This window comes from Echeneis naucrates, chromosome 12 (genome assembly GCF_900963305.1).
Source record: "Echeneis naucrates chromosome 12, fEcheNa1.1, whole genome shotgun sequence".
Lineage (NCBI taxonomy): Eukaryota > Metazoa > Chordata > Actinopteri > Carangiformes > Echeneidae > Echeneis > Echeneis naucrates.
The window spans coordinates 6,292,095-6,307,155 of record NC_042522.1 but is presented as its reverse complement, the minus strand read 5'-3'; the positions used below and the strand labels follow the sequence as shown (position 1 = coordinate 6,307,155).

The 15,061-nt window shown below is 40.1% G+C and overlaps 1 protein-coding gene across 1 annotated transcript in view; it reads right to left on the bottom strand.

The window, feature by feature from the left end:
- The window catches only part of LOC115052024 (5-hydroxytryptamine receptor 4), a 35,384-nt gene extending 23,049 nt beyond the window's left edge, over positions 1-12,335 (bottom strand). Inside the window, exons 1-2 of the mRNA XM_029515900.1 lie at positions 12,209-12,335; positions 214-292 (exon numbers count right to left, since the gene is read on the bottom strand). Coding sequence (XP_029371760.1) covers positions 214-236 — 23 coding nt within the window. The 5' untranslated portion in view covers positions 237-292; positions 12,209-12,335. The remainder of the gene's footprint in view (positions 1-213; positions 293-12,208) is intronic.
- Between the last annotated feature and the right edge of the window lie 2,726 nt (positions 12,336-15,061).

Sequence of the window (15,061 nt, the reverse complement as noted above, 5' to 3'; positions counted from 1 at the left end):
GTAATTTACTCACACCAAAAAAACAAAACAAAAAAACAAAACAAAACAACAACAACAACAAAGATACAACTGATGTTTAATTCATGCTCTGAAAAACAAAAAGGGCAAGAACTTTCTGATTCTTCACATTAGGGTTAATTTAAGTGGAGCTAAGAGTTCAAGGAATTAGTTAATAACTTTAGAATGAGTCATGAGTTTGAATCTTTGACCTACTGTTGAGGTGATGCTGTGGCCATCACTGGTCATCTGCATTGAGATCAGCAGAAAGTCCCCTTCACCCCATGTTCTGGCCCTGTGGAGACACACACACACACACACACACACACAGTATATAATTGGCACTCAAAATAACTCTGCATGCTCCTGAAAGCATGAGCCAGCTTGTGCATATAAATATGGCCAGATTTCTTCTTGTTCATCTATCCAGAGCCAAAAATGTGATCTTTGTGTGTCAAATAAGTAACTGGATCACAGCGATGTCAGATTCCATCAGCATGTTAATTTGTCTTTCTAATGCTATAATACTCATAAAAATGATTAGAATTAGAATTATAAATGTGCTTTAATGCTTTAGTGGGTACCACACCAGAAATTCTCCTTTTTTCTTCCCTTGTCAAAGGGGATCAAAGGTCAGATATCAACATCACCTCTGGGGCTGGAAGATACCAGTAACCTGGTTCTCTTTGTTGAAGGCCAGTCTTTCTGACCCTGCAGCCCATATTTAACCTCATAATTAAGGTAAAGGTATTGATTTTACCAACAACAGCCTGAGGTCTGGGCCGTTGTTCACATGGACCATGTTCCACTATTTCTTTTCCAATCGAGCTGATAACTTCTGATTAAGAGCAGTATACAAATAACTGTATACAATAATTTTTACTAAATCCACTGCGATTTTAGACAGTTAGCATTCCAGCAATTGCTAATTGGATGTAAACAAAAAAAAAAAAAAAATAAGAATAAGAATAAAAATTGCAGCTATGGCTAATGGGAGTATGTTATGTTTTGCAGTTTGTAATGGTGGACTGAGAGCCCAACAGTTAAAATGGATATGACAACACGTGGAAGTGGCTGGAGTCATGCTCTGAGCGCTCTGGATGACCAGCAGAGAGCTTTTCATCACTACAGTACGGTAGATGCCTTATCAGCTTTAAGTACCTATTACAACATCTGCCTCATCTCGGCCTTTTTATGACGGGCTGTCTAGTCTTATCTCCGTGAAGGGTCAATATAATCGGCTGACAAACTGGAAATGGTGAGCTGCCTTCAGGAAGTGTTGCTGACAGATTCACCACTTATTGCAGTCAATCTGTACATTATCTAGTCCAGGTATACTACGGCTCACTTTTTTTATGCTGGAAGCATCATTCACTCACTCGACTGAATCGTGGCTTGACTTGATCAAAGAAGAGATGCAGACATAGTGCAGGTCGTTGGAACGGATCCTGATTGGTTGGTGGTCACCACAGTCTAAAAAGCTGACAAACATTGATCTAGTTGACTGCTTTTCCAGTTCTGACTTGTCCTGGCATTGTGCCGTAGACAAATACATAACAGTCATTGGCTTATGAAATTGTATATAGTGAAAAAGTGAAAGGGTGTTGTTGTTTTTTTTACTTGACAGAAGCTCAGGCTTCTTGAGGACTGCAACACAACCCTGATAATAGATCACACCAACGCCTCATTGGCTGAGTAGCCTACATACCATCTGCACTTAACAAGGGCCAAGACACTATGTTCTTCTTTGAACACCTATGGACCATGGACAGATTAAAAATTGATGGAGGACCTGCACCACCATCTTTTAGTGGTTGAACACGCACTTGAAGGTCTTGTACTTGAATGAATTACAGTAGTTCCCATTGACCAGATCAGGCAGATTATAACATAACAAATCTAAACAGGGATAATTCAACGATTGTTTTATTTGTAAGAAAACAAAAAATGCCATTATTTCATTGCATGAAGAAAAGACAAATTTCTGTGGATTACTAAGTGGACATTCCAGACACAATTTAAGATTTAATAAGCACCTAACAATGAACGCACTGAGCCCTTCGACATTTTGGTCTGTGTCTCAGAAGGCAGATTCAGAAAAAAATTATCACAATTAGGACACAAAAACACTGATTATATACACTATAAATATAATTAAATGTCAGGTTGCTGAAAGAACAATTCATCTTAATGTTGTGCAGACTTTATTCAGTTTTGCATTCTCATGGCAACGCCCAGTTTTCCACAGCACGCTGAAACATTGACTGATTACTGTTTGCATCTTAAATGGTCTGTAGAGGAAATTGTAATCAGCATTATCATTTCACTCCCTCTCTCTCACACACACACACACACACACACAAAAATCATCGCTGGTCAACAGAGCTAACACTACACCCCATCCTCTTTGCTCACTTGGTTACTCACACATCACGCTCTTGGAAATTAGAAAATGTTTGCTTAATACGAATTTCTAAGGAAGGGGGAAGAAAATGAGCAAAAGAGAGCAGGAAAGGCGGGGAGCAATATTTCTGAAAGTTGCTGAGGTTTTCTTGTGTGATATGTTTCCAGGGAGGCGTGTTTTCACAGCTCACTGTGTCAATTTCACGTCTGACCGATATAAAGCTGAAGTGAACAGAATGTTCTGCTGCGCCACGGGAGAAAGAGAGACTAGGTTGGCTTTTTGTCTTTTGTTTTATTTGCTATGAGGCCTACAGTTGTTATCATTATTAAAAAGTGTCTTTAATAATTTAGCTAATTTTACTTTTGAATTTGTCATTGACGACATTTCATTCCTAGGCCTGAGGACTTTCTGCATGCAGCTTGCATCTTCGCCCTGTGTCGACATGCAGGTTTAGGTTCAATGGTGACTGCCTGTGAGTGTGAGAGTGAATTGTTGTTTGTCTCTGAATGTATCTTTATGCCAGCCCTGTGACTGGAAACCTGTCTAGGATGTACTCTGCCCTTGGCAGTGACCCTTACAAAGAAGCGGTATAGATGATGGACGGATCATGACTGAATGATGTTTTTCTAGATATTGGGTGTATTGGAGTTAGTTTTTTTGTTTTGTGATGATGAGTTAGGATCACCTTTTTATACTGAAGCCTGCGGACTAAAATATTTTTTCAAATCCAACGAACAGGCATCTTGTTTAACTTCTGTTGACAGTTGGAACAAGTGCTGTTCAGGGGTTTAAAGATGTGGTACTAAAAATCCACATTAATACACATTAAAGGAATACAAGTAAAGTCTGCTTAACTAAGGAATATTTTACATTCAGTGAAATGGCCATATGGTCAGAATCAGAACAGTCTTCTCTGAAGTCGTATTTATTTGCATCCTTTTGTCTCCTTAATTTTCTCCTGATTAGGCCCAGTGTTTCGTTCTCACTGTCAGGGATTGAGTTTTCAGTTTGTGTTCACGTCCGTTTTATTTTGAAAGTCTTGTTCTGTTTCCCTCTGGTGTGATTGCCTTCCCTGCCCTAATGAAGTGCACCTGTGTCTTGTTTAGTCACTGTATTTAAGTCTTCTCTGTCTGGTCTTTGTTGGATTCTTTTTCTGTTGTTGCCAGCGGCGTTTGCCTTGTTCCATGTCCATAGTGATTATAGTGTTTTTCTCTTTAACATTTATTTTTTCACCTCAACTTGGTTGTGCATCTCTGCATCTGAGACCTCACCCACACACCTGACGCTCACTATAAAATGTGACATCAAAAAAAATGCACTAACACACACCTGAACCCACAAACAGCAGTTAGCCCTATGTAAACATTGTGTTTCTCTCTTGTTCACAAAAGTCTAAACAAGACTAACTGGCAAAGTGCAGACTCTTGAAAATTTGCCTCAAAGTGTCAGCTGAGATCATTTGTAATGTAACAAAAGCCTAAAAGTTGTAAATCATATTCATTTAATGAAACACGGTTGCGATCCTTGTATCTGTTAACACAACACAAACAGAAAATTAAATGCTCCTTAATCTCCCCTCACCTTGTGTCTCGTCAGGTGGGAAGTAACTACTTCTCACGTAATCTCACACCTCAGATTGTGCGAGTGTGTGGCGCGTGTTAACGTGTGTTTGTGTGAGCTGTCTGCTTACATGCACTTTTGTTTGTACTGTATGTGGAGGAGGACTCTCTGGTACGGTTGCCAAGGAGACTGAGAGCTATCACACTCTACAGTTCATCCTCTTGTAATTTTAAACGTTTGAGTGAAGAAGTCTTTAAAAAGAAAAAAAAAAAAAAAATGCTGCTGGGACAGATGCTCTCCTGCTGCAAAGTAGCTGTTAATCAGTATTAAATTTACTGAAGCTACATTAAAAAGATACATTTGTATCCCTTTATCAACATGTGACTGCTACAGCTTTAGTTAGAGAGCGCACCTCTGCTCTCTCTCTGTAGAACTGAATTTGACTACAGCTTGTTTTGAGACCCTGTTGTTTTGTTTTGTTTTTTTGGGCCCTCAGCTCTGCCTCACATACTCCCGTCTTCACCTCCTCCACGTGTTACCTGCCTGGCTTCCCCATGGCCTCGTTCACCTGCGCCCCCAGGTTTTTCTTCATTCTCAGCACAAGCGTCTATATTTGAGCACCATTGTCACAATAGCTTGTCACTTGTGTCTGATCTGTTTTGTAGGTTCAGTCTCCGATCTGTTCAGATTAAACGAACTCCTGACAGCTTTTGTTGGGAGGGAAAGCCTTTAAAATGGGAATGAATTCTGTGTGCTAACCCCAACCCAGCAATACTACTTTTTTGTTTCAGCACGGAGCTGGAACCCTAAATTGTTCTAGAAATTGATTTAGTGCATGTGCCTTTTTTTCAGTTGTTCTCAGTAAGGGGAGAGTTTAGGCAATCGTCGCTGCTCAGAGCACTTCCAGATCAAAATCTGACAGTTGCTGCAACTGTCAGAGATTTTGTCACTGGTGATCCTTTTAAATTAACCAATCAGATGAGAGATGCATCAGCATGATAACAATATATATGAGCAGAAGCCCATTTTGACCACTTCCCTCAATGCAAAGCTTTAAAACAGATGAGCACAGTTGTGAAAACTGTGGCATTTTTAAACTGTATTACTGAATTTTTCTTTTACGAATTTTTCTTTTTTGAAGATCCAAATCATTTCTATAACATTTGAAAATAAAACTTTGGAATTTCACCAGTGTTATCTTTTGCTCAGTTTCCTCAAGCGATGATTATTTATATTTATTTGGGACCACCGTCTTTGGCCCTCTATAGTTGTAATTCATTTGATGAGTCCTATTTGTTACATACTTTATATTGTATGTATTACATTATAAATGCACGCACCAAACACTGGTGATTTGAAATGACTACGCTCATTAAAAAACGGTATTTTGCTGCTATTATTTGTGGCTGCAAAACTTGAAAACAAAAAAGCACTACCCTTGCCACTTTCATTTGGCAATAATTAAAAAACAACAACAACAACAAAAAAAACAACAACAAACAACAAAACATCACCCAGTTCTTCAGACCCAGAGACAGACAAATGCATAATAAGTCAGTGAGGTTCGATACAGTATTATGTTACCTGACAGCAGCAGCAGAAAACTGAGGAATCAGAGGAATAACTAGCGTGTAAAGGCTGCTCAAGAACGAACTGATTCGTTGCGCCAATAAAAACCATGAAATAGCCTGTCATCCCCAGAGTCAGCCACCTCACCGTCACACATACAATATGCTGGCACTTTTTCTGTCTGAGTCAGGGAGGCCTCTGCTTCAGAACCATGTTGCACTGCTTTTGGAAACAAGATGTTTGCTAGTTTTTGCTTTTGCTGTTGCTGCATTATGCAGATTTGGCCCTGCATTGCAATCAGCACAGCGCACGCAGAAATGCACTCCTAAGTAGCCCAAGAAGAAAAGAGAAAGTCCTCCTGAGAACCTTTGTTTATTCCTGATAGAAGTGTGTGAGGTGGCTGACTTACGGCAGTAATGTAATATGGAACACAAGAAGAGGAATCGTTGCCACAAGATGGTATGAAGTTGGTGAAAAAAGGAAAAAAAAAAAAAACACTACACAGTTTAAAAGGCTGTCACCTGGAAGTATTTGTTATCTATTTCAATGTTAGCACAGAAACTGCAACTTCAAGAAAGTTCTGAGGTTTACAGCCTAGCCACTGAGTGTTAGATAAAGAGCTCAACAAAGTAAGCTAACCCAATACGAGATCACTGACCTCCAAACTGGCTGTTTTTGACGTTTGTCAAGAGTGAAAAAACAAATGGGCTTACTGCACCACTGATGAAAATAAGTTATCTATGGGTGCCAAAGGGGGGGCCAAAGGAGATTTCAGCTGATGATGTGAACTCAGAGCCTTCAAAAGACAAACGGTCCGTCAGCCTAGAATAGATGCTGTAATGACAGATCCTGCTGGGCAAAGTCTGCAGAGGATTAACTCATTATCTCAGAACAGGCCTTAATGTTAGAGAGGGAAAAAGAGACCACGTACATGACAACTTCTGCTCCATTTGAGCTTTGTATCTTATTGAGGCTACGTAACACTGTTGCGGCATGTGATGTGCAAACAGCACAGTTAATCTGGTGGGTTATTATAAACTATCAGTCCAGGCAGCATCTGGAGACTGCTTTTCCTTCCCATTTAAAAACCATATTTGGCAGCTAAAATAAAGAAAGAGGACGGTAATTCCTGGAACACCCAATGTGGGTGAAAAACAGATTCAGTTTTGCCGAGTTATTTAAAACCATTCAAAATTCTGATCATTACTTAACCGAGAAAGTTTATGTCCATCATGAATATGAAAGAAAAATGTCATTTCTCGGAAGACCCTCACACTGAAACACAGATGATTCAGTTTCCAACATTTTTACAATGGTGCTAATTATTCTAAAGTCTGAAATACTGAAATAATTGTCTTTCAGCAACAGTCTTTTTTTGTTTGTGTATGGGTATGACAAGCACGTGCCTTACATTATTTTCTTAACTTGGAGCAAAAGAAGAGGAGTTGTTGCCAAAGTACCAACTAGAAGCTAAAGAGATAAAACTATGTAGGGCAAAATTTAGCATAGAAAAAAATATACAGCTATTACCTCAACAGGACTGAACAAAATCTCAAATACATCAGCAAAAAAAGGTTGTCAGCTACAGTTACTGTATATTCCAAAGGCTTTCCTCATTTTCTCCTTCAGTTCAGGGGCACTGGCTTTTCAGTGTGATTACAGGGCTGCACCGAGTCAAACACTGGGCGACAGACTGGAGCAAGATGCAACCTGGGCAGGACGACATGCGTCGTCTGAACAAAGCTGCGTGGGTGGAGGGTAATGGGTTGTGAGCAGGTAATTGAGTGCACTGGGTTTGTCACAATAAGCGCACTATTGCTCACTTGATGAAGGCAGTAAAAGGAGACAAATAATGTGAACAACACACAACAGTGCTTGCCAGCACACACACACACCCACACACACAAATGCAAAAGACCAGCATGCTGTGGAACTGAAGCATCTATGCAGGGCAATCACCCACTGTGGGCCTCCCCATGGATTTAGTTAGCACTGATCAGTTTTCCACTTTCTCATATTACCACTGTCCATATCAATATTTTTCTGTGCAGCACAATTGATAAGACAAATTAAATGATAATAAGAGGCAATTTACCTCTGTCACTCAGACGTATGTTTAACTTGATGCTTTGCATGACCTACTTCTCAACATGCATAACTCATTTAAATACTACACATAAAGTTTGCTCTTTTTCAGTGATGATATTCAGCTGAAATGTGTTAAATGCAAACTATGCTCTGGCCAGTGAACAAGTTCACATGCAACAAACTGGTCTGGGTTACTTTACCTCATCTAAAAAGAGTAACTCCCTCGTTCCACTCATGCACCTGTCAAAAGTCTTCCTTGTTCCATAAGAATCCCTTCTGTGTCCTGCCTTTATTTGCTCGTTTAAATATGTAGCTTTTAATTCACAAAAAGAGCACCAACAATTATTCAGGAATTTCAATCATGAGCCCAAAATTTGAGTTGAGCAACAGTTTCTCTCCTCTGCAGCAACGACAGCCAATTATTTTGTTTCAGCTGCTCGGCACAAACTGAGCTTTGCATTTATTTAATGGTATGTGTGATATTTTTGCCATGATTCACGGCTTTGATGCATTTAGAAATTTAGAAAGCATTGAGCCACGTTTATGGGAAATCCATCCTGCTCGTAGAGCTGAAAAATCAGAGAATGTCAAACGGGCATCAAACATCTGGGAACTGACAGCTGAAAATCATCAGTCATGGAAATAGCCGCTTGATTTTCTAAATACTAGCACGGTTTCAGATTCTGGGTGTAATGAGCGCATTGGACATTGACTCCCTGTAGTGTCAGTCAGAGAAATTCCTCTGTTGTCTTAAGACAGTGAATGTAAGCTTTATTTCAGTTTGCCACAAAAGCTGAAAAGACTATTTTATCCCACTCACATTGGTATCATGTTAGAAAAGGCTCTCTTCCTGAGTGTTCTATTGTAATAAACTTAACAATATAAGCAACTATCCTTTAAGTCTGCAAAAATAAATAAATAAATAAATCAAATAACAGTCCAAACTCCAAACATATTCTATGAAGCTATGACTTATAGGAAGTGGTGAATTTTTGCTTGACTTAAAAATGTTGTGACATTTATGTTTCGTATTGTCCCTCAACATGATTTAAGAGTAGTGGCCTGTCATATAGTCATAATCAGGTTAGGGTCAACGCAACTGTTTGTTTTTCACATTGGAAAAGGCTCCAACTGACCAGCACAAATAAACAAACAAGTCAGCAGTAGAAGTGCAACCAAAACAAAGACTCAAAAACAAGACTCAACAAAGACACTGGTGATAAATGATTCCTGAATGGCCATGGGAATCAGATTAATGAGTTGGCATTGATACAGATGGCCTAAAATTAGCCTGAAGGCAGTGGTTTTCTTCTAAACGTCTACAGGGATTGGCTAATAAGGACAGAGAGAATCATTTCTGGTGAAGGAAGAGACCACAGCTGATTGCTCCTGATCTTTTTTTTTTTTTTTTTTTTTTGAAGCGATCAGCTGTACACTTAAGGTCTCCTTAAGACCAATTTGTTTCACCTGCCTGATGCCTGATTCATTTATTGCTCCCCTTATGGCTGCTGGCTGGTGTTGGAATAATGCCCAGGGTTTCAATTTTTGGATGAGACAGAACTGCTTATTTTGTTACATAATCAAATTTAGATTGAATTCTTATCCAGATTAACTCTTTCCTGCAATAAAATGTCTAATAATGGCAAGCCACCATGATTGCTTGTTTTCACAAATTGCCTTTTATTTATTTTGTCTTCTTCCCAGATGTTGCCAGAGGTCACAAAATTGGAACTATTCATTCCTGGGAAACAACTTAAAAGAAGATGAATAATGAGGATCTGTTGGCTCTTATTTTCAAAACTAGATTGGACCAGTGCTGTGTGTTTAAAGGATTGCACATTGTGGACTGTGTAATATGTTTTTTTACATGAGGAATTGCCAAAAGATGTTGGCAGGTTAATGCTGGATTGGACAAGATTTCCTGAGAATAAAAACTATGTCAAGTGAGAGAAATGAAGTTGATTTCTTATCAGAGGGGATTTAGACAATGACCAAATGAATTGCTTTGTTTGAAAATATTATATCCCATGTGACAGGTTAGACATGCACCAGTCTGATTTAATGTAAGTTACTCCTTCTTAATACCTGTAAAACTTTTTGCTGGTAAATGACCAGAACAGGAGTAGGCTGTATAATTATTTTTATACACATAGTGAGATCAGTGAAAGACCAACAATCCCCTGACCATTTCATTACCCAAGCCAAACATACATTTTATCATAACTCGTCACCATGAGAACCGCATACTGCACAAAATGACCTGAAAACGGAATACCTGAAAACACACACACACAAATGCTTCGAGCATCATGCTCCACCGTGTCACAAAGCAAGAGTGGTCCCAAATTGCATTCCTGATAATGTGTACTTCTGAGGCCTCCGCAGTCCTCAGAGCTGAATTTAGTGAGGCACTGTAAAAATGAAAAATTGGCAACATAATTCGCTGCTGACAGATCAGCAGGAAGGATGAGATGCAGTCAGGTCAGTACAGAACAAATTCTTCATAAGCGATATTGCCAAAACCTAAACCTCTGAATATTCTAAATACTTGCTATGGTTAGGGAAACTAAAGCTTCCAATTTAGCTACTAGTCAACACTAATTGCAAGTTTGTGAACTCCACTAGCAACAACCAGACAATATTTCAATCTTCGCACAACACAAGATGTAAATGAGATCCCTGGCTATCATGGTGTGGAACTATAAAATCTTTATTCGAATCTTACACTGCACTGAGTGTCACTATCATTTACCTGCTTTTCCTATTGCTAAAGTCCAATATTGTTAGTTCAAGGATAGATTTGTTTATGCACCTGCACTATCATAAAATAATTTATAGGAGGTTTACTGCTCATTGAGCAGGCTAAGAACAAGTTAATCTCAATGAAGTTTAAGACCTGCCAAAAGCTTGAACACACATCATCAGAGTTGGAGATAAATGTTGCTATAAGCTTGCTTCTTGGAACTACCACCCTATTTGAATGCAAATGTTAGAGCTGGAAGGATTAGTTAACTATCACATCAGCACAGGAGAAACAAAGTTTTAATAATCAGGAAAATGCTTCTGCCATTTAGGTGGTGTTGTCCAGATGACATTTTCTGGTATGAAAATTATTAGAATTTCTGTTTGAAATCATCAAACTAGGTATCTTTGCATTGTGGACCGTTAGACATACCAAGTCAGAGGAGGTAACACTTCAAATGCGTGTAAACTGAAATTTTGTTTTTCCCCTACAAATGTTTGAGGTTTCATCGACTGCGTGGTTAAATGAATTATTAAAATTGTTACCAGTGTTCTTTTTACAACTTTTCGAAACCTTTCAACTTCTTCATCCTTGCTGCTTTTCAGTTATTTCGTTATATATTAACAAAAAATTTTAATATTTGAAAAGCATCCAGAGACAGGCAGCAGTGGCTCACCCTGCTGAAGTGCAGCCTATATTGATGTCCGTACACCAATGACTGTGTGAGTGTGTGTGTGTGTGTGTGTGTGCGTGTGTGTGTGTGTGTGCTTGCAGGGTTCACTTTTAGACATAGCAGCATGTCTGCAATGAAATGTCAGCAATTGCTTCACTATGTTGGTTGGTAATTGAACAACAGAAGACCTTTTCATGTGCCCAGACAGCCAGTAAAAGATTTAGGAGATATTGATGTGAGACAAGCTGCAAACTAATCCTTCAACGGAAATCTCTGCAGGATGAAAAAGATTTAGGAAAAGTTGTAGAAGTAGTGTATTGAGTTCTGCCACAGCTTCACTAATTTCCAAGGTGCAGGGAAAAAGGAAAAAGTCTGAGCATGTAAAAACATATTTTAGCTTGACCCTGAAGAAGGCCCAAAGACCTAGAAATAACCTGGAAGACATTCCAGGATTCCCCTAATAACTGCAATTTTTTTCGCCTGTTACACACATCTACTGTATGTTTATCCATCCACACTCTCAGATGGGCACACCTCTGGCTCCAAAGATAGAAGTCATGCCATAAAACAAGTGATAAGACCTTGCTGAGCTACAGAAGGTTCAACTAAAGTTGAAGTACTTATTCTGGAGCAAGGTTTCTCTGAATCTGTATAACATTTCTAGAATACAGCCTTCTTCATTATATATCTATGTATATATTAGTTTCCCCACCAGCAGATTTCAATTGCTTGTGATTTCAAATAAATAACAGATAATCGTGCATCTCTAGATATTAAAATTATAGTTTACTTGTCACTTGTATCAAACTAAGGTCATTGAATAAAGCTGTTAATAAAGTTTAATATTTCCTTACAACGATCATCAGATGAATTGTGGCTTAAAAAATGGCTTAAAAGTAGTTGATGAAAGTAGGTGATGAAATTGGCTCAGTTGGTGGCCACACTGAAAATTACATTTAATGAGGGCTACACCTGCGACAATCAATAAAATGGCAAACTCTTAGAAAAGCCTTGACTTCTTTGATTTCTTTTTTTTTTTCCATTCAGATTATTATTACGTTTTGTTATACATAAAACTATTGTCTCCTTCACGTTACCTTTGTTCCTCCGTTTTTAGAAAAACTTAAACAATAATAAGAATAAGAAATAAATAAAGTCAGCATCAGCTGCTCACCTGAGCTGGGCTCCTGGCCTCTGTCCCTGTGATCCAGACTCCTCAGCCTCGGTGCGCTGCAGTAGCTCAAATATTCCGGCAGAAGGAAAGAGACAGAGTAAAGAAATGACCGATCCCAGCTGAGTGAGCCGCAGATGAGTGACACTTCAGGCTCCGATCCGCCTGGTGCCTTTGAGAGGAGAGAGAGAGAGAGAGAGAGAGAGAGAGAGACAGAGAGGGGGAGGGAGACGGAGAGAGGTGCTGCCACCCTGTGGCTTCATAAATGTAATGAGACAATGGTGATAAAACTGCAGGATAATTAACTCGACGTGTCCGTGAAGGGTCTCAGTCATGCAGGGCAGCCTTTACAGCGACTTCTGTATCTTCATTGAAGACGTGTGGCCTCTTATCCAAAAGGCTTCTTCAGTTCTGAGGGTCAGTGGGGAGACCCAGGTACTTAACCCAGAGTGGGTGGGGGCAATCCCCAAAAATGAGGATGTAGGTGAAGACATCTGGCTTTGGGGGTGACATCACGTGAGTCGTTAAATCATCAAGGTCACATGAGCCCAGGTATGGCTCACCCCAGAGTGCCATCCCTAGAGTGTTTGCACGCTCCCCCCCCCCCCTACCACCACCACCACTCCCTGTTTTCATGTGACACCTGGGGGTCACATGGCTCCAGGTGTGTATGAGGGTAAAACGGCCTGGGGAGGGTTCCCAAGACAGCAGACAAATGGTGTCCTGGTCCACCACCTCTGTTTAGAGAATGTTTCTCTAAATGGACGAAGGTGGCCCGTTTTACTCCTCTTTCAAACCATTTCTCCTCCCTATCCAAAACGTGGACGTTGGAGTCCTCAAACAAGTGACCTTTCTCCTTAAGATGTAGATGCAGATGTACAGCTGAGTCCTGTCCAGATGAGGTGGCTCCCCTGTGCTGTCCCATGCAACGGTGGGGGGGCTGTTTGGTTTGCCCTATATAGAGGTCAAAGCGCTCCTGTGTGCATTTAACTGCATACACAACATTACTGAGTTTATGTCTGGGTGTTTTGTCCTTAGGGTGGACTAGCCTTTGTCTTAAGGTCTGGCCCAGTTTGAATGTAACTCAAATTTTGTGTTTTTGGAAAATCCTTCTGAATTTTTCATATAGTACTGTGACATATGGGATGAGAATGTTCTCCCGTTTTCCCTCTTTCTGCCTCAGATGTTTCTTCGTAGCGCCTTTTGGACAATTTGACAAAAGCACTGTCTTGACGTGTGCTAACTCCTTCCATTTCCCCCTCTGGACCTTCTAGACCCGTTGTTGTAGAATTTGGATTACGATCAGTTTGTGCTCGAGTGGAGGTACTGGTCTGCGTGTGCGGGCTCCTGGTAAACCTCCATACTGAGGTTACCATCCTTAACAAGGGACACCACACAATCCATGAAGTTCAAATTGTTATCTTTCATAGCCTCCCTGGTGAACCTGATGTTTTTTTGTGAAAAGAGATGCCTGACACAAGCAAATGTTTTGTTAAATGTTGCTGAGACAAAGCTGAAAAAAAAAGTGGACTTTTTTTTAGTCGTCTTTACAAAATGGCCAAGATGCAGGAATATTGACGGAATAAACCAAATGTACTTTTTTTGTATTTATTTACTTTTTATTCTGCTTCAAAAGGTTGACAAGAAAACTGATATCAGCTTGCCATTTCTCCATTATCTACACTACTTATCCATCAGGGTTGCTCGGGCCAATTGCAGCTGATGGGCTGCAATCCTTGGGCAAGGATGGGTCGCAGCCTGGACAGCTCACCGGTCTATCACAGGACTGACAGAGAGAGACTTACAACCATTCAGACTCACACTCAGGCCTATGGGCAATTTTTAGTGACCTCTTCACCTAAAGTCTGTGAACTGTCCAGCTTTATATCTGTGTGGTAAATATAACATCAGCAGCCAGTTGGCTTCATACGTACAAAGACTGAAAAGGGGAAACAGCTATTTAGCCTGGCTCATTTATACCTCATATAATTTCTAAAGCTCATAATTTCATCCATTGTTTAAAGGAGCAATACACAAGTTTTCGCTGTTCTTCCTCCTGTCATGATGACAGAGCAGACGGGACATTACCGTGACTCACTATTGCAAAGAGGTATTTTGACACAGGATGGGCTGAGGATTTATGATTACACTGACTTCAGCAAAAGAGGTAAGTGGTAGAAATATTTGCTTTTGGTAACTGCAAGTAGTTTAATATGGAGTTTACAAGGTGACTTTTTTCAAGGAAATTTTGTCCTTAATGAATTCCCGGTTTTATATTTTGTCAGCAGACTTTGATTTCTTTTTCATCCACAGTGAACATCTTTCGGTCTCCATACATGCATATATGCTAAAGAAAGAGTTCCCCATGTATACCTGCATATTCCAGGCATAGCTGCTCCTGTCGTCACATGCTGCCCAGATCTTTATTCCATATTTCCCTGGTTTGCTTGGAATGTACACCTTGAATGAGCGATAAAGTCCAGCTAAAATCAACAGACCTATGTAGGCTTGGAGGTCTACCAGGTCGATTTCTCTCCAGGTGTCCCCAAACACACGCTTCCCCTCCAGGTTTGTCATCTCGAGTATAATTCCCTCAGTGGACTCTGGTAAAAAGAGTTGGAAGCTGGACTTGATGTCATCCACATGAGATGTCGCAATACCGTGTTGGCCCTGGCGTCATCTTCATGATGTTTTCCGCTCTTGCTTACTTCCTCTGTCCTGGGGGGGGACAAAGACCAGAGCAAGTGTACACTCTTGGACTGGAATGTCTCCTCAGGTGCCTGTTCTTCAGGTGCCTCTCTTCAGGTCTCCTCAAAGTCTGGATCAAAATCTAGGTTGTCTTCCACCTCCGAGACA